This window comes from Scyliorhinus torazame, chromosome 8 (assembly GCF_047496885.1).
Source record: "Scyliorhinus torazame isolate Kashiwa2021f chromosome 8, sScyTor2.1, whole genome shotgun sequence".
Classification (NCBI taxonomy): Eukaryota; Metazoa; Chordata; class Chondrichthyes; order Carcharhiniformes; family Scyliorhinidae; genus Scyliorhinus; species Scyliorhinus torazame.
The window spans coordinates 118480302-118500872 of record NC_092714.1 but is presented as its reverse complement, the minus strand read 5'-3'; the positions used below and the strand labels follow the sequence as shown (position 1 = coordinate 118500872).

The window sequence follows — 20571 nt, the reverse complement described above, 5'->3', positions numbered from 1 at the left end:
ACCGGGGTGGAAACTGGATGTGGGGCTTTTGGGGAACCAAGTATTCTGTGAGAAAATTGAAAAGGTAATTAAGGAATATGTAGGTTTCAATTGTACAGGTGAGGTGTCGAAGGCTGTCGCCTGGGAGGCTCTAAAGGCGGTGGTGAGAGGTGAGGTAATTTTGTTTAAGGCCCGGGTGGATAAAGAGGAGAGGTTGGAGCGGCAGAGGGTAATAGATGAGATGTTGGAGGTAGATAGGAGGTATGCAGAGGATGGGGACCCGGCGAAGCTGGAAAAGAGGAAGGAACTACAGGCGAGCTTCGCCCGACTGTCCACCAGGAAGGCGGTGTGCCAACTGAGACGAGCAAGGGGTGCAGTTTATGAACATGGAGATAAGGCGCAGGAGATATGCTCGCAGGTCAGCTCCGGAGGGAGGCAGCGGCAAGGGAAATTCTTCAGGTGAAGGATAGGGCAGGGAAGTTGGTGGTGGCCCCAGTGCTGATTAATAAGGTATTTGAGGAGTTTTATGAGAGGTTGTACAAGTCAGAGCCACTCGGGGGAGACCGTGAGATGCAGGAATTTCTAGATGGGCTGGAGTACCCGAGGCTAGGGGAGGGGGACAGGGCTACATTAGAAGGAGCAATAGTGGAGCAGGAGATAAAGGATGCAATTGGGAGGATGCAGTCGGGGAAGGTGGCGGGGCCGGATGGGTTTCCGGTGGAATATTATAAAAAATTTAAGGATAGGTTGGCACCCCTGATGGTGGGGATGTTTGAGGTGGCGATAGGGAAGGGGGTGTTGCCGCAAACCTTGGGGCAGGCATCGATTTCCCTGTTACTAAAAAAAAGATAAGGATCCGTCGGAGTGTGGGTCGTATCGGCCCATATCACTTCTGAATATGGATGTAAAAGTGTTGGCGAAGGTACTGACGGGTAGGCTGGAGGAGTGCCTTCCGAAGGTGATAGGGGAGGATCAAACGGGGTTCGTGAAAGGGAGGCAGCTGTTTTCGAACATTAGGAGGGTTTTGAACGTTGTTATGGCACTGGCGGAAAGAAAGGAAACAGAGGTAGTTGTAGCATTGGACGCCGAGAAGGCGTTTGATCGGGTAGAATGGGGGTACCTGATGGCAGTGCTGGAGCGGTTTGGGATTGGACCAAGGTTTGTGAACTGGGTAAAGCTATTATATAAGGAACCGAAGGCGAGTGTCCGCACAAATAATATCAGTTCGAGATACTTTTCTCTCCACCGTGGGACGAGACAGGGATGTCCTATGTCCCCCCTGCTGTTTGCACGTGCGATTGATCCGTTGGCCATCGCATTGAGAAGTTCGGGAGCATGGAAAGGAATAGTGCGGGGGGGGATAGAGCATAGGGTGTCCTTATATGCCGACGACTTGCTGCGCTATGTGTCAGAGCCGAGTGCGTCAATAGGAGGAATATTGGAGCTACTGCGGATATTTGGGTCTTTCTCGGGGTACAAGTTGAACCTGGACAAGAGTGATTGCTTTGTGGTGTCTCGCCCGGGGGTGGGGGCAGGGGTGGGGGGGGGGGGGGGGGGGGCTGCCATTCCGTAGAGCAGGGACTCATTTTAGGTATCTGGGGGTGCAGGTTGCCCGGGAGTGGGGGAGGCTTCGCAGGTACAACATCACTAGTTTGGTGGGGAGAGTGAAAGCCGATCTGGCAAGGTGGGATGGCCTTCCTCTGTCACTGGCGGGTCGGGTACAGATGGTTAAAATGAATGTGATGCCACGATTCCTGTTTATTTTTCAATGCCTACCGATTTTCCTGCCAAAGTCTTTTTTCAGGGAGATTGAGGGAAGGATTACCTCATTCATATGGGGAAGGAAGGTGGCCAGAGTAAGAAAGGTGCTGCTACAGAGGGGAAGGCAGGCAGGAGGTTTGGGTCTCCCGAACCTGTTGTACTACTACTGGGCGGCGAATGTGGAGAAAGTGCGGAGCTGGGTCAGAGGAGTGGATTCTCAGTGGGTCAGAATGGAGGTGAGTTTGTGCAGGGGATCGGGGCTGAAGGCACTTGCAACAGCGCCGCTCCCGATAGCTCCGGGGAAATATTCAGGGAGTCCGGTAATAATAGCTCCATTGAAAATCTGGAGGCAGTTTCGGCAACACTTCGCATTGGGTTTAGGGTCAAGGGAAATGCCGATTCGGGGGAACCACAGATTTGAGCTTGGGAGGTGGGATGGAAGTTTTCGGAAATGGGAAGAGATGGGGATTAAGACGCTAAAAGATTTGTTTCTTCGGGGTCGGTTTGCAGGATTGAGGGAGCTGGAAGCGAAGTATGGACTAGAGCAGGGAGAAGTGTTTAGGCACATGCAGCTTTGGGATTCTGCCAGGAAGGAGATACAGAGCTTCCCAGAGGAACCGGCCTCCACATTGCTGGAGGAGGTGTTGACGACAAGGGGACTGGAGAAGGGGGCAGTGTCAGTGATGAACGGAGCTATTTTGGAAGAGGATAAGGCACCACTGGAAGGGATCAAAGCAAAGTGGGTGGAAGAGCTGGGAGAGGTTACAGAGGAGGGGGTCTGGTGTGAGGTGCTCCGGAGAGTGAATGCCTCCACCTCATGTGCGAGGTTGGGGCTGATACAACTGGAGGTGGTATATAGAGCGCACCTCACGGGGGCGAGGATGAGCCGATTTTTTGAAGGAGTAGAGGATGTGTGTGAGCGTTGTGGGCGGGGGGGGGGCGCGGTGCGAATCACGTTCATATGTTTTGGTCCTGTCCAAAGCTAGGGGAGTACTGGAAGGAGGTGTTTAGGGTAATTTCCAAGGTGGTGCGTGTGAAACTGGACCCGGGTCCCCAGGAGGCCATATTCGGGGTGTCGGTCCAGCCAGGGTTGGAAACGGGAGCAGAGGCAGATATCATAGCCTTCGCCTCGTTGATCGCCCGAAGGCGGATCCTGCTGGGATGGAGAGCAGCCTCTCCACCCAGTGCCCTGGCGTGGTGGCGGGGCCTGTTGGAATACTTGACCCTTGAGAAGGTTAAGTTCGAACTGAGGGAAAGCTCGGAGCGGTTCTACAAGTCATGGGCACTATTTATTATGCACTTTCAAGAACTGGATAACATCCAGTTGGGGGGATGGGGGGGAGGGGGCTGTGTAGATTAAGGGTGACTACGGGTAATCCCAGATTTCTTTTTGTCATTTGTTTATGTAAACATGCGGGCTGATGTTTGGGGGTTGGTGGGCAGATGGGATCGTTGTTATTATGGGGATTGACATATCTTGCTGATTATTGTTTATTGTTGATGGGTGTAAATGTGGGAGAAAATGTGAAAAAGGAGAATAAAAATATTTTAAAAAATATATATATATCACTGATGAGTAGTCAAAGTTTGAAGATGTCAAAAGAAAATGCTGCAATGGAATTGTGGACTAGATTGCCAGCAAGCCTGGTGGAAAGCTATATCACAGAAGATTCATTTTAAAAAAGACCGAATAAATTTATATTACAAAATGGCCTGCAAAATATAATCGTTTCAGGATCTAGTAAGATCATAAGACCACAAGGAATAGGAATAAGCTTTGACAAAGAGTCATCCAGACTCGAAACGTTAGCTCCCTTCTCTCTCCACAGATGCTGTCAGACCTGCTAAGATTGTCCGGCATTTTCTGTTTTTGTTTAAGATTTCAGCATCCGCTTTTATCTTATGAAAGACGTAATCGCTTTGCAGTAGATGTTTTGAAATTGCAATGCAGCAAAGCATTTCTGGATGAAGAGAGAACATTTCAGTTCGTTCTTCCAGAATATACCTTCATTTTTCTCATAAAGACAGTTCCTGATCTCTTCGCATCTTCCAACTATCAGTCTTACCATCATTCTCTAGATAAAGAAATTCTTCCTGACGTCTGTCACAACTTTGAACTGGACCCCTTTTGTCCAGCTGTCAGATAAATCTGGCAGTATTGTTTCAGATTTACTTCTGCAACATCCCTTCAGATCCCTCACTATCCCTGCCCTCCTCCACCCCCACCTGGATGGGGTGGGGGGAGGGGCACCAATGCCTCCGCCTCTAATCTAATGACACTGTGTTGTAGGGTTGGTAGCATTATGGTAATGTTACTGCATTCCTAATCCAGAGAGTTCAGATCCCACCATGGCAACTGGAAGTCTAAATTTAATTAAATAATAAATCTGGAATAAAATGCCTCTCTTATTAATAAAGACCGCATTGTTCTAAAAGCCCATCTGCTTTACTAATGCCCTCCAGGAAAGAAAATCTGCCCTCTGAAATTGAAATAGTTGTGTTGTGACGGCAGAAGTGAGCAATGCATTGTTCTTGTGACAAAGTCCCATCTTCACACCGAGAACACGCTTTATAGTGTTGTGTGACACTACCATCATGCTACATGGTACAGATCCAGAACAGATCTAGCAGCTCAAAGCTGGGCATCCATGTGGTATTTTGGGTCAACAACAATAGCACCGTTTTATTCAAACCCTAGGGTGCAATTCTCCGGCATCGTTACCCGCTCAAGCAAAACGAGGCCAGTGAAGTGGGAGAGGCCAAAAACGAGAACCGCACTAGTTGGCAAACAGTTATGATGCACCAACCCGCTCCCGTAGGCGAAATCGGGATCTCGCCATTGCGTGGCGAGAAACCAATTACCACGACTTAAGCCCAATTTCCATACAATTAACGGGAGCCATCCCTTATCCAACGGCTTCCCTGTCATTCAGCGGCCTTCCCAGCAAGTTGTCACGCTGGCGCCTCATCAAAGGGGAGGAACTCGGGGGAGCTAGTGGCCACCGTCGCCAATCCATAGGATGGGTCCAAGTTGGCACTCAGCGTCCCCTCCTCCCGCCCGGTCAGTCCCCACAGTGCCCTGAGGTTCACCATGGAATGGAGGAATGTTGGTTCTAGCCCCGTCTCCCCTGTATCATCTGGCTCTCTCCCCATAGTCCACACCATCATATCGATGCCCTCAGCTTTGCTCCTTGGTAACTGGGACATGCTCTGCAGCAGCTCGGCAATGCCCACCTGCCACTGGGATAAGGTCCGCAGTGCCTCGGCCATGCCCATCTGAGAGTGGTACATGTTCGCAGAACCTCAGCAAGGTCGGCCTGGTACTGCGTGACATTACTCCAGCGAGTCGGACATTCTGCCAAGAACCTCAGCCATGGCTGTCACCTACTGCGCAACGCTTTGGAAACCTTCACTCATGGTGCCGACGTCGTGCACCAGGCTTTCCACTGAGGTCGCCACCTTAGAAGTGCCACGCATTGCCGGTGCCATCTCCTGCACCTGTAGCCTCTGGGACTGCTCCAACTGGCTATGGATTTGTTGGAGTGTCACTGACATCTCCCTCTGAATGTTCCAGCTGCTCCGTACCATCTCCATCAGTTCCGAGTACCCCTGCACCACTGGCTCAGCATCAGGCTGGGACCCAGCTGGGCCTGAGATCCAGCAGACCTCCGACTCTGTCTTGCCTGGGGGTTCCTGCCTCCACCTTATGTGCATCGTCAGCAGTGTGGTGCTCAGCAGATTGTGCCCCAGAAGTCTGTCCACTAATATGTCCCACCGAGGTATGTGTATTTGTGCTGGTGGAGGGTAGTGATGACGGTTGTGTCGTGACGATAATGGTTGCAGAGCTCCGAGAAGCTCTCCTCGGAGTCAGGAGAGGGTGCTGCCCTGGATGGGCTGACGCCGTCGGCTGGAGGACCTGCGGGAGAATGCACATGTGATTAGTGGGAGGGATGTGTCAGTCAGTAAGGCAATAACAACTCACGTTTGACAGGTCCTCTGTGTGGAGCCTGGTGGTTCCTCACCTCTGCGGCATCCACCAGCCTCGCGTGGGTGATTGATCTGCCCTCAGCTACCCCAATAACCTCCGGGACCCTCTCCTCGAAGGAGGTGAGGATTCTTACGTCTGACACCTTTCCGTCAGTCAGAGCCCTCTCCCGATGATTATGGTAGAGCTTTGCCTGAGGAGATAGAGGGGCATCGTTAGCCACATGCCACAGTGGTGGGAAGGGATGGTGTGGAGGGAGGGTTGAAGGGGGAGGGGTGGATGGAGGGTGGGGGGTCGCACTGGGAGGTGGGAGCGTTGGTGTCTACTCACTCGTGCTGCCCTGTGTAGGCCGCTGACCTTCCCGCACTGAAGACCAGCCCTCTTGGCCACACTCCCCGAACTCACAGCTGCCGCCACCTCATCACAGGCAGCACTGGATGCCTTGTTGCTGATGCTCCGGGACCCTCGGGGGAACAGGACATCCCTCCTGGCCTCCACAGTGTCTAGCAGCCACCCCATGTCAGTATCCCCGAATCTTGTGGCCGGTCTCCTCGGTGCCATTGTTGCGAGCTGGCTAGGGTTGGCTGAGCAAGTGCAGCTAATGTGCTGCTCAACCCTGTTACCGGGGCTGGCGAGCGCGGTGCCGGTGAATGAGTTGGCGAGCCTTCATTTGTAGCGAGAGGCCCATGAGGCCTTGTTAAGTGGACCAATTAATGTTGATTGGGTTGCCAGCCTTGCTGGTCAGAGCGGAGGGAAGCTCTTGGCAATTCCCACTCGCTGCCAATCTTAGAAATTTTTCCGGAGAATTGCGCCCCTAATCTATAACTTCATGGCCTGGCATATCCCCTAATATCATTAAGCCAGGGACAATTTTGGTTCAATAAAGAGTATAGAGACCACGCCAAAGAATGCACCAGACATACCAAAAAATGAGGTGCTAAGCCAGTGAAGCTACAACACAGTTCAGTATGTACGATAAACAATTAAAGAATCATACTTTGTGGACAAGAGCTAAATGATCCTGCAAGCATTATGTCTTCTTGTATACCCATCCTACAATGTAGTAACAATTTGGGGCCTATAAAGTGCACAGGCAAGTGACCTCCTACCGCTACTTTTTCTTATCTCTACCCAAGCTGATTCCACACCTTGATCTTTAGAAATAAGATAATCTCTTTCTATTATCCTTAATTAACAGAGCTACGCCTTCACCTTTTGAGAGCTCCCTGTCCTTCTGAAACTTTATGTACTGTTCAATATTTAGTTCCCAGACATTGTCATCTTGCAGCCATGTCTCTGTAATGACTATGAGATCATTCAAGTTCTGTACTACCAAATAATAATTCTGTCAAATCTTCTGGCCTGTCATTAATCTTTGCGGAATTGTGTGCTCTTATTATCTTTAACTTCCTTATTGTTGCATCCTTCCCGAGAGTTTTTCTTTCTCACTGGAACATATTTTTCCTGAATGTTATGAAATAACTCCTTAAATTCAAACCAGGCAGATTGATTCTGATTGGTAAAGTCATTGTTATGGGGAATGAACCAGGGAATGGCTGCCCTCAAGTGTTTATTTGTTATAAATTGTTGTTCCCTTTAGAATTGGTATTCTTGTGAATCTGTCCTGATGAGTGCAAGATGAAAAACTTCAACAGCATATCTTTTTTTTTAGCGTTACTTGACAAAATATAAAAAAACAGCAAATAATGACTAAAATAATAATACGGGGATAGAAATTAGAGTACAAGAGAAAGCTAGCTAGAAAGATCAAATCAGTATACTTCTTTCATTGTTTAGCATACATTCTATCTTGTATTGTAGCTTCACCATTTTTAGGTCTGTCTAGTAAAATAAAATCAGGAATTGAAAAAGGGAAGGGATGACTAAAATGAGCATTGGTCCTCTCGAGAGTGAGTCCAGGGAATTAATAATGGAAAATAAGGAAATGGCGGGTGAATTGAACAGATATTTTGTACCTGTCTTTACTGCGTAGAGGATACAAATAAGCATGTCAGAATATATGTGAATCAGGAGGTGAAAGGGAAGCAGGAACTTAAAACAATTACAATCACCAGTGAAAGGGTACTGAAAAACCTATTAGAAGTAAAAGCTAACAAGTCTCTAGGTGCTGTTGGACATTATTCTAGGATCTTAATCGAGGTGTCTACGGAGATAGTGGATGTATTGGTTTTGATTTTACAGCATTCCTTAGTTTATGGAAAGGTACAATCTGTTTGGAAAATAACAAATGTAACTCCTCTTTCAAGAAAAGAGGGAGACAGAAAGCTGGAAACTGCCAGACATTAACATTGGTTACTTGGGGACTGCTGGAATCCACTATTAAGAAGGCGAAAGCAGGTCACTCGGAAAATCTCAATGCAATCCAGAACAGTCAACATAGTTTTGTAAAACGGAAATCATGTTTGACCATTTATTAGAGTTCTTTGAGGAAGTAACAAGCACTCTGGAGAAAGGGGAACCTGTGGTGTGGCATATTTAGCTTTCCAGAAGGCATCTGACAAGATGCCACATCAAAGGTTACTACACAAAATGTGAGCTCAAGGTACAGAGGGTAACATATTAGCATGGATACATGATTGATTAGCTAACAGTAAACTGAGAGTCGGCATAAATAGCCCTATCGCCGTAACTAAGGAGCAATTTAGCATGGCCTATCCATCTAACCTGCACATCTTAGGACTGTGGGAGAAAACCGGAGCACCCGGAGGAAACCCATGCAGACACTGGGAGAATGTACAAATTTCACCAAGGCCAGAATCAAACCCTGGTCCCTGACGCTGTGAGGCAGCAATGCTAACCACGGTGCCACCCCCGATGTATAGTTACTAAAGTTGCTGCTAACGCATAGGTTGGAATGTAAGTTGTGAAAAGGACATAAGGAGTATGTTAAGGGAAACAGATAGGTTAAGTGAGGGGATGAAAATTTGGCACTTGGAGTAAAATGTGGGAAAATGTGAACTTTTCCACTTTGGCAGGAAGAATAGAAAAGTAGCATATTATCTAAATAGAAAGAGGTTACATAATTTGGAGGCACAGAGGGATTTGGGTGTCCAGGTACATGAATTGCAACAAGTTAGTATGTCGAAGAAGCAAGTGATTAGGAAGGCAAATTGAATGTCATTAATTGCAAGGGAATGGAATATAAAATTAGTGATGTTTTGCTACAACTGTATAGGAAATGGTGAGACCACATAATAATAATAATCACATATTGTCACAAGTACGCTTCAATGACGTTACTGTGAAAAGCCCCAAGTCGCCACATTCCGGCACCTGTTCGGGGACTGTATACAGTTGTGGTCTACTTATTTAAGAAAGGTTATAATTGCATCAGAAGCAGTTCAAAGAAGGTTCATGTGACTGATTCCTAGGTTGAGAGGGCTGTCTTAAGAAAAGCGATTGAACAGGTTGGGCCTCTATCCATTGGAGATTAGAGGAATGAGAGGTGATTTTATTGAAACATCCAAGACATACAAGTCCCTAGGGAACTTGACAGGGTGAATGCTAAGAGGAGATTTCTCCCTGTGGGAGAGACCAGAACTAGGGGGCAGTTTATAAATAAGGGGTTTCCCATTTACGGTGGAGATGAGAAGAATTATTTTCTCTCAGAGGGTTATGAGTCTGTGGAAATCTCTTCCCCAGAGAGTAATAGACGCTGGATCAATGAATATTTTGAGGTAGATAGATTCTTGATTAACAAGCGAGTCAAAGGGTATTGGGGGTAGGCAGGAAAGTGGCATTGAGGACAGCATCAGATTAGCCATGTTCTTAAAGAATGGCGGAGCAGGTTTGAGAGGCCGAATGGCCTCGTCCTGCTCCTAATTTGTATGTTTGTTGTACTGAAGATTTCTGCTAGTCATGCCAGTAATCAAGCTGCTCCAGTACAGTCTCAACACTGGCATCTACCCAACAAGTGGGTAAAATGCCCATGTATGTCCTGTCCACAAGAAAGCAGGACAAATTGAATCTGGCCAATTACTGCCCCACCAGTCTACTCTTGGATCATCAACAATGTGTTGGAAGGTGTCATCGACACTACCATCCATTGGCACTTGCTCAACAATGATCTGCTCACGATGCTCAGTTGGGTTTTGCCCGGGCAGCCCAGCTCTAGTTTATTACACCCTTGGTCCAAACTAGAACAAAAGGTGAAGTGAGAGTGACTGCTAAGGCACCATGTGACTTTGTGGCATCAAGTCAAGTTGAGTCAATGGAAAAGGGGTAAAACGTCTCCACTGGTTGGAGTCAAACCTAGTATAAAGAAAGATGATTGTGGTTGTTGGTGGTCAGTTATTTATATTTTAAAAAATATGTTTAGGAAAATGTTTCATATTAAACAAAAGCATCCAAAACAATTAATCACATTTACACAATAGAAGAAAGAGACAAGCAAGCAAAAACACTTATTAACTTTAACCAAAAAACTAAACTAAATCCCCGAACAACTGACAGCTCCTTAAAAAAGGAAATAAATGGTTACCATCTTGGGTGGAACCCCTCCATTGATCCTCTAATGGTGTTCCTAACTGTCCCCAAATGTAGAAAGACATATGGTCACCCAACCAAGCCAAGGATCGAGGGGGAGTAGGAGGCCTCATCCAAGCACAATTTGTCTCTGGGCTATCAACTAGGCGAAGGCGAGGACAGTTGCCTTCACCCCTGACTGAAGCACAGGTGCGAGACTGATGCCCCAATACGGCCACCAGCAGACATGGATCCAAATCAACATTGAGTATCTCCGATATGGTGTTGAAGCAAGAAGCCCAGAAGCCTACCAACTTGGGACAAGACCAGAATATATAAGTGTGGTTGTTCAGCCCCTGATAGCAGCGCTCATATTGTCCTCCACCACAGAGAATAATCTGCTCATCCTCATTTTAGTCAGATGTGCTCTGTTCACCACCTTGAATTGAAACAAACTTAGACAAGCATATGAAGATGTGTAATTGGCCCCGTGAAGGGTTTCATTCCACACTTCGCCATCCAAAACAGGACCCAATTCACCCTCGCATTTCGTCCTCCGCTCACTCAATAGAGTGGAGTCTGCTGAGACAATATAGCCGTATATGCCCTAACTAGTCCCTTGCATCAGACCGGGCCAAAGACAAAATTCTCTTCAACAGGGAAGAGGGTGCTGCCAAAAGAAAGGAGGGGAAAGCCTTGCGCGAAATATCGCAAATCTGAAAGTACCTGAAAAGACTGGAAACAGACAGTTAGAATTTCTTCACCAACTCCTTAAAACTGGCAAACAGCTGGGCCCTCCTCCTGGGGGTGTTGACCGGGAAGCATTCACTCTTGTCCAAGTTCAACTTGTAACCAGAGAAAGAGACAAAAATCTGAAGCAGATTCATTATCTCGTCCAACGGGGGTACGGGGTCCGTAATATAGAGAGGTCGGTCATCCGCGTAAAGGGTCACCCGATGCTCCACCCCTCTCCAATTTATCCCACTCCATTAATAAAGGACCTCAGTGCTGTAGCGAGCGGTTCTATTGCCAAAGCAAACAGGAGCGGAGACATTGGACTTCCCTGTCTCATGTTCCTATTCAACACGAGGTAACCAGAGTTCAGGGCGTTTGTACGAACACTAGCGGTGGAGGTTCTATATAGTTGAATGGAGGAAATAAAATTGTGCTCAAATCCAATCCTCAAACAGATATTCCCAATCCACTCTATCAACTGCCTTTTTGGCATCCAGGGAAACAATCACCTCCCGAGGAGGGGAGAAGGACAACATTTAGCAGGCGACGGAGATTGGTCGACAATTGTCGACACTTAACAAAGCCTGCTTGATCCTCCAAGATAGCTCAAATTCAGTTTACAGCTTTTTCCTACTTCCAATAACCTTGGGGTAGGGGCAAGTGAGTACTAGTGGTCCACCTCAAGAATGGACTCCACCAGCCTCTGCTGCTCCACCCTCGCTGTCTTTACCATGTGCACTTTATAAGAGATAATCTACCCCCTGAGGACCCTCGGCGTGGAAGGTGAGATTAATTGACTCACGTTTATTAAATTTTATGTAGTCCCCAATGGCAGTGAACCTCAATGGCAGTCAACATGCGTTCACAAAATTTATTTTCCACTAATAATGAAGTGTCCAACCTCCATGAGAGACGCTGGGAGAGACCTGACTCGAGTGCCAAATCAACAGACTGCTGGGCATGGTCCAAAATCACAATCGCTGAGTACTTAGCAGCCACCACAGAAGGGAGGAGAGACTTACCTAACCCCCCCAAAAAAATTGATCCGCGAGTATACCTGATGCACATGCGAGAAAAATTAAAGATCTTTATTAACTGGGTGCAAAAAGCGCCAAGAATCTACCCCTCCCCTCCCCCTCCTGATCTGCTCCATGAAAAATAACAAACCTCTGGCTGTCCCTGATGGAGTCAGAGATTTGGGCTTGGACTGATCTAGACTAAAGTTCAGAACGCAGTTTAGATCCCCACCCAGAATACGCTGATGCAAATCTAAATCGGGGAGGGAGGCCAGCAGATTATTAATAAAATTCATATTGTCCCAGTTTGATGCATAGATATTAACCAGAACCAACAGAGTTTCTCACCAGAGAGCCAGGGATAATAAAATGTCTGCCATTAGGGTTGGCCAAGGCATTAGAGGCAGAAAATTAACCCTTTTATTAATTAATATTGTGGCATCCCTGGTCCTCCCATTGAAACTAGGAGATTTATCCTACCCATCCCATCCGCAGCCGTGTCTGGTCACTGACCCGAAAATTAGTCTCTTGCAATAACACCACATTGGAGTTGAAACTGTTATGGTGAGAAAATATTCTCAACCTTTCCACTGGGCCATTCAGAGTTCCAAGTATATAAAATGAATTGGGGGTCTCCCACATCCCCTCAATCTGGAGTCAGCCATTTCCACCAAGAGAGATTATCCAAAAGATACATAAAAGGTATGACAACCAGGCCCACCCAAGATGGCCGCCAAACCAACTCACAAGACGAAACAAAGAAAAATCTGCAGGTAACATCAGCAAACTACCCCCACCCTCCACCAGCCCCCTCGCCATCATCCTTGAATACTACTACACTCAAATACACATACAAACAAAGGCAAGGCAAATACAAACAACTAAAATCTGCTTCTGACAAACCTAAGCAAAACAAGAACTCATTCTCATTGTCTAAAAAACTACTAAAAGAAAAATGGTTACAAACCACAAAATACTAAAACCCCATAAGCCATTGCCCTCCTTCAGGGAGCTATATATATATACATCACAAACACAACAGAATCCCACATGAAACTGAACCACAAACCTAAGCCCAAACTGTGAAATTTCTACCCCAACAAGAACAGGAAAATGCAAGAATAAACATGGAGCCTCAACAATTCAACTTGCCTGTCCCCAACACCCCAAAAACTCAATCAACTGCGCCCAGCCCATGTTTCTTAACAAAGAAGTCTGCCTCTCCCAGTGCATCAAATAAATAGCCCTTTCCATTGTAATTCGTTCTAATCCAAGCCGTGTACCCCACACCGAACCGGACTCCACTTTGATACAGGGCGACAATGGCTTTGTTGAACATAGCCCTCTTCTTTGCCAGCTCTGCTCTCATGTCTTGTTAAAACCTGATGGCGTGGCCTTCCCATTTGAAGCCTTGATGCTCCTTCGCTCATCTCAGAACCCGCTCTTTCTCTTTGAAGCTATGGAACATCACTATTACTGCATGTGGTGGATCCTCAGGATGAGGCGTCTACTGGAGTGTATGGTGGGCTCGGTCCAACTCAGGGGATGTGAAGCCACCCTCCCCCATCTTCTTACCCAACATCTCTGCACAATACTCCGTGGGCATTGGGCCTTCTATCCCCTTTGTCAGCCCCACATTTAGAATGTTTTGCCTCCTGGACTGATTCTCTAGATTATTTACCTTGGCCTTCAATGATTTATTTACTTCAGCCACCAAAGACATCTCCACTTTCAGTGAGTCAATTAGATAACTGTGTCTCGAAAGTGCCACTTCCATATTTTTTATCGTTGCTCCAAAGGCTTTCACAATTTCATTGGTCTTCTCAAGAGCCGATCGGATGGGGGTCAAAGCCTCCTCCTTTGATTTTCGGAGGTCCTCTGAAACAACCTGTCAGTGTTTATCAAATTCCTTCAGCAAGGTACTCAAAAGCACCTTGGCTGTTAGTGGAATGGCTGGAGCCCCAGAGGCTGCCTCTGCCATTTTGTAGACCGATGACCTCTGAGAGGCCTCCGATTCTGTTGACGAACCTCTGCTGTTCACCTTGGTTCCCCTGACTTGTCTGGGCATTTCAATCATATAGGATTAATCCCATTAATTATGTGGGTTTTCAAAAATATATACCCCTTGAAACTGAGATAAAAGGGCAAAACGTGCAGTAATCTAGTGGGAGCCACCTCGTTCGTACACGTCCCCCCCCCCCCCCCCCCCCCCCCATGTTACGTCGCAGGAGATCCAGTAGTCAGTTATTTCAACCCCAAGACATTATTGCAGGAGTTCCTCAGGGCAGTGACCTAGACCTAGCCATTTACAGCTTCATTAATGGTCTTCCCAGCATAATAAGTCAGAAATTGAGTTCTTTGCTAATGATTGCGATATTCAGTATCATTTGCAACTCCTCAGATATTGAATCAGGCCATGCCAGCATGCAGCAAGATCTGGATAATGTTCAAGCTGGAGCTGATAAATGGCAAGTAATATTTGTGCCAAACTTCCAACAAGAAACAATTTAACCGTCTTCCTTTGACATTTAATGACCTTACCATCGCTGAATTCCCCACCATCAACTTCCTGGGGGTTACCATTGACTAGAAAATGAGTTGGACCAACATATAAATACTGTGGCTATCAGAGCAGGTCAGAGGCTAGGAATCCTACAACGAGTAACTCACCTGACTCCCCAAAATCTGTCCACCATCAACAAGGTATAAGTCAGGAGTGTGATGAGATATTCTTCACTTGCCTGGATGAATGCAGCTCCAACAATATGCAAGAAGCTTGTCTTCACTTGTCACCCACTTGATTGGCACCCCATCCACTACCTTAAACATTTGTTCCTCCATCATCGATGCACAGTGGCAGCAGTGTGTATTATTTGCAAGAGACACTGCAGGAACTCGCTAAACCTCCTTTGAGTGCACCTTCGAAACACATGACCCCTACCACCTAGATGGGAAAGGATGTATTTAAAGCTTGATAGACATATTTTTGGTTGAAGCCCAAGTCAAATATGATCATGTTGATTAGCAACAGGCCCTATTTTTTATGTTCGTATATGCTGTGAAAAGAGACTTGGTGAGTTGCTGTTGCATCTTGTACGTGGTACACAGGACCACCACCATGCAAGGTTGGGGAATGCTCAAGGTAGATTGGGTACCAATCAAGCTGGTTGCTTTGTCCTGGATGGTGTCAAGTTCCTTGAGTGTTGTCGGAGCTGCACTCATCCAGGTAAATGGAGAGTATTCCATCACATTCCTGACTTGCGTTGTGTAGATGATGGACAGGCTTTGGGGAGTCAGGAGGGTGAGCTACTCACTACAAAATTCCCCATCATAGACCTGCCCTTGTAGCCAGAGAATTTATATGGCTGGTCCCATTAGGTTTCTAGTAAATGTTAATGCCCAGGTTGTTGATGATCAGGGAATTCAGCAATAATACCATTAAAAGCCAAGGATAGTTGGTTAGATTCACTCTTGGTGGTTTTGGTTATTGTCTGGCACTTGTGTGGCACAAATGTGCCATTGTGGATAGCACAATTGCGTCACAGCTCCAGGGTCCCAGGTTCGATTCCGGCTTGGGCCACTGTCTGTGCAGAGTCTGCACATCCTCCCCGTGTGTGCCCTCCGGGTGCTCCGGTTTCCTCCCACAGTCCAAAGATGTGCAGGTTAGGTGGATTGGCCATGATAAATTGCCCTTAGTGTCCAGAATTGCCCTTAGTGATGGGTGGGGTTACTCGGTTATGAGCATAGGGTGGAGGTGTTGACCTTGGGTGGGGTGCTCTTTCCGGGGGCCGGTGCAGGCTCGATGGGCCGAATGGCCTCCTTCTGCACTATAAATTCTATGATAATCTATGATGTTACTTGCCACTTATCAGCTCAACGTTCAATGTTGTCCAGGTCTTTCTGCATGTGAGGACAGGCAGCTTCAATGTCTGAGTGGTTGCAATACTATGAAATGAAATGAAAATCACTTATTGTCACAAGTAGGCTTCAAATGAAGTTACTGTGAAAAGCCCCTAGTCACCACATTCCGGCACCTGTTCGGGGAGGCTGTTACGGGAATTGAACCGTGCTACTGTCCTGCCTGGGTCTGCTTTCAAAGCCAGCGATTTCGCCCTGTGCTAAGTGAAATGATCAGCAACCAACCTCACTTCTAACCTTATATTGGAGGGAAGGTCATTGATGAAACAACTGCAGATGCTTGGGCCTAGGACACAACCCTGAGGAGCTCCTGCAGTGATGTCCTGGGGCTGAGATGATTAGTTTTGAGCAACTACAAACATTGAATCCTTTCATTTCTAATTTATATTTTCTGAAAGTGAAGTAAGTAACAATGATAGGATTAGGATAGAAGCTGAAACAATAATTAACAAACTTAAGAAAAAGAAAAAAGATATATTTTTAAAAATTAAATATAGGTAATTCTTTACTCTGGTGAACTTTGATATTTGAAGTCCCAACATTCCACCAATGTAAAATTAGATTTTCAAAGCCAGTGAGAGTATGATTCACAGTAATTATGCTGTTAAAAGAAAGATACACCACATTCAAAACAAGGGTTTCTACAACATGATTAATAAATAGCATTAGCCTGGAAGTTCTTATCAATTTGATTGACAGATCGAACTGCCTAGTATGGCAGGGGGGTGGGAACCAAAGCAGTAGGTCAGCGGGAGAAATAACTAAGGTCTGTAAGATTAAGAGGAAGAGCAGGCAGGGAGTGGTTGTTCAATGCAGCGGGGCTGGTGGGCTGAAGTGCATTAGTTTCAATGCTAGGAGTATTTCAGGTAAAACAGATGAACTTAGAGCTTGGATTAGTACATGGAATTATGATATTGCTATTACAGAAACGTGGTTGAAAGAGGGACAGGTTTGGCAACTAAACATTCCAGGATTTAGATGCTTCAGGCAGGATAGAGCACATTGCAAAAGGAGTAGGGGAGTTTCATTATTGGTCAAGGAGAATATCAGAGCTGTGCTGAGGGAGGACACCTTGGAAGGTTCAAGCAGTGAGGCAATATGTGTAGAGCTCAGGAATAGGAAGGGTGCTGTCACACTGTTGAGGGTACTACACACTGCCTAACAGCCAGTGGGAGATAGAGGAGCAGATATACGGACAGATCCTGGAAAGATGCATAAACAATAGGGTTGTTGTGGTGGGTGATTTTACCTTTCCCTATATTGACTGGGACACGCTTATTGCTAGAGGCATGGATGGAACAGAATTTGTAAGGAGCGTCCAGGAGGGTTTCTTGAAACAATATGCAAATAGCCCAACTCGGGAAAGGGCGATATTGGACCTGGTGCTGGGAATGGAGCCCAGCCAGGTGATCAAAGTTTTAGCAGGAGAACATTTCGGGAACAGTGATCATAATTCTGTAAGTTTTAAGCTGCTTATGGATAAGGACAAGAGTGGTCCTCAGGTGAAGGTGTTAGACTGGGGGAAGGCTAATTACAACAGCATTAGGCAGGATCTGGAGAGTGTTGACTGGGCGAGGCTGTTTGAGGGAAAATCAACATCCTGCATGTGGGAGGCTTTCATATGTCAGTTGATTAGAATTCAGGACCAGCATATACCTGTGAGGACGAAAGATTTTTTCAAAAATAAATTTAGAGCAGGCATTGCAAAGTTGGGGGCCGACCCACGGGTGGATCGTGGGCAGGTGTCGGGAGGGCCGCAGAGCCGTCCGCCGCGGCGCTCCCGATCGCGCAAATCCACGTGCAACAGCTGCAGCAGCCGGCTTTTAATAGTAAGGGTTGCAAGCGGCCTTCAAAATGGCCACAAACATATTTTAAAAATACGGCCGCACTGCGCACGTGTACCCGCTCATCGGTGCGCATGCGTTGTGCATGCGCACCGATGAGCGGGCACACATGCGCAGTGCGGTCGCATTTTTTAAAAATCTGGTCACAGCCTTTTTGAAGGTCGTCCGCAGCCAGCATTGTTAAAATTCCAAAACAAAGTGCCTGCAGGTCGTATTTGGAAGCTTTATCAATTAATTGATTTTTAAGCGTCTTTTATTTTTTTACATTTTTAATTGTAATGTTTAGGTGAAATGTGGTGAACCTCCAATTTCTAGAGGATGAAAACATTTTCAGTTTCTGCATTTTTTTCCTGTTAAACTTTATCAAGTAAAACCCCCCCCCCCCCCCTGAACTTGTAAAAAAAAGCTGGCTGTTGCCCACGAATTTGCGCAATCGGCGTCGCAGGAGATTTTTAAAAAATCTATGTAATCTTCCTGCCTGAAGGGAGGCAGAGAGCAGGTCACGCCTCCCCCAAACATTGACATCACGTGCTTTGGGCGCAATTGTGATTCCTCCATTTTGTCAGCAGCAAACCAGAGAAGAGAAAATGGTGGGTCGCGAAGGTCAGCTGGCGTGGCCGCGAAGGTCGGCCAGCGTGGGTTGCAAAGGTTGGCTGGCGTGGGCCGCGAAGGTCAGCTGGCGTGGATCGCGAAGATCGGCTGGCGTGGATCACGAAGATCGGCCGGCGTGGATCGCAAAGGTCGGCCGGCATGGGTCGCGAAGGTCGGCCGGCGTGGATCATGTAGATCGGCCGGGTTGGGTCCCGGAAATAAAGTTTGAAAAACACTGATTTAGAGTACCCAATTCATTTTTTCCAATTAAGGGGCAATTTAGCGTGGCCAATCCACCTATCCTGCACATCTTTGGGTTGTGGGGGCGAAACCCACGCAAACACGGGGAGAATGTGCAAACTCCACACGGACAGTGACCCAGAGCCGGGTTCGGACCTGGGACCTTGGCGCCGTGAGGCAGCAATGCTAACCATTGCACCACCGTGCCGCCGTGAGGACGAAAGATAAGGGCGGCAAGTATAGGGAACCCTGGATAGCGAGGGATATTATAAACCTTGTCAAAAAGAAAAAGGAAGCATTCGTAAAGTCTAAAAGGCTTAGGACAGATGAAGCCCTTGAAGAATATAAAGAAAGTAGGAAGGAACTTAAGGTAGGAGTTAGGAAGGCTAAAAGGGGTCATGAAATATCATTGGCAAACTGGATTAAGGAAAATTCTAATGCGTTATATGTAAAGAGCAAGAGGGTAGCCAGGACCCTGGGCTGGATTCTCTGCTCCCCGACGCCAAAATCGCGTTTGGCGACGGGGCAGAGAATCGTTTTGACAGCAATATCGGGAGCGACGCCCCTGAAAAGCGGTGTACCCCGTGATTATCCATGGCCTCAGGCCATTGCCTGAGGCCCGCGATGCTGCGTCCCTGACCGGCCAAGTTCTCGATGGCATGGGTTACGTCTGCTCATACCGTCCAGGAACCTCGCGTGGTGGCTGCAGACTCAGTCCAGTGCTGCCACAGTCGGGGGAGGGTTGATCTGCGAGCGGGGGGGCTTCATTCGGGGCTGGGGACCATGTGGGCGAGTGGTCCGGGGCGCGCAAGCAGCCGAAGCGGGCACTACTTTTGCGGTCCGGCTCAGTGGGTTGAGTCCGCTATGAAGCATGGCGCGGCCGCTGCAAGCCACCTCCGTGTACATGCACGGCCACGGAACCGGAAATTTTCAGGGCCGTATCGGCAGCGAGAGATGCAAACAATACGCTGCCTCCCTGCTAGCCCCAGTAAAATGGGGAAATCGGTGGAAGTTTTGCGCCTGTTTTCCTGGCGTGAAAGACCACCGTTTTCACACCGGCGTGGGGACTTAGTCTCCAAAACGGAGAGTCCAGCCCAGGATAGGTCTATTCAAGGATATTGGAGGGAATCTATGTATGGAACCAGAGGAAATGGGAGAGATACTAAATGAATACTTTGCCTCAGTATTCACCAAAGAGAAGGACTTGGTGGATGAGGAGTATCGGGTAGAGTGTATAGATATTCTGAGTCATGTAAAGAGGAGTTGTTGGGCATTTTAAAAAGCATTAAAGTAGTTAAGTCCCCAGGTCTGACGGGATCTACGCCCAGAATACTGAGGGAGGCAGGGGAGGAAATTGCTGTGGCGTTGACAGTAATCTTTGTACCCTCATTGGCTACAGGTGAAGTTTCAGAGGACTGGAGAGTAGCCAGTTTAAGAACGGTAGCAGGGATAATCCAGGAAATTATAGGCCTTTGAGCCTTACATTAGTAGTAGGGAATTTATTGGAAAAGATTCTTAGAGACAGGATTTACTCACATTTGGAAACAAATGGACTTATTAATGATGGACAGCATAGTTTTGTGAAGGGGAGGTCATGCCTCACCAATTTGATTGAGTTTTTCGAGGAAGTGACAAAGATGATAGATGAGGGAAAGGCAGTAGATGTTGTATACTTGGACTTCAGTAAAGCCTTTGACAAGTACAAGGTACCTCATGGTAGACTGGTACAAAAGGTGAAGTCACATGGGATCAGAGGAGAGCTGGCAAGTTGGATACAGAACTGGCTTTGGCACAGAAGACAGAGGGTAGCAATGGAAGGGTGCTTTTCTGAATGGAAGGCTGTGACTAGCGGCATTCTACAGGGATCAGTTCTGGGACCTTTGTTGTTCGTAGTATATATAAATGAGTTGGAAGAAAATGTAGCTGGTCTGATTAGTAAGTTTTCAGATGTCACAAAAATTGGTGGAGTTGCGGATAGTGAAGAGGATTGTCAGAGGATACAGCAGGATATAAACTG

The 20571-nt window shown here is 47.1% G+C and overlaps 1 protein-coding gene across 1 annotated transcript in view; it reads right to left on the bottom strand.

Moving 5' to 3' along the window:
* The window catches only part of tlr7 (toll-like receptor 7), a 63100-nt gene that overhangs the window by 12547 nt on the left and 29982 nt on the right, over positions 1-20571 (bottom strand). Inside the window, exon 2 of the mRNA XM_072515523.1 lies at positions 13643-13849. Coding sequence (XP_072371624.1) covers positions 13643-13849 — 207 coding nt within the window. The remainder of the gene's footprint in view (positions 1-13642; positions 13850-20571) is intronic.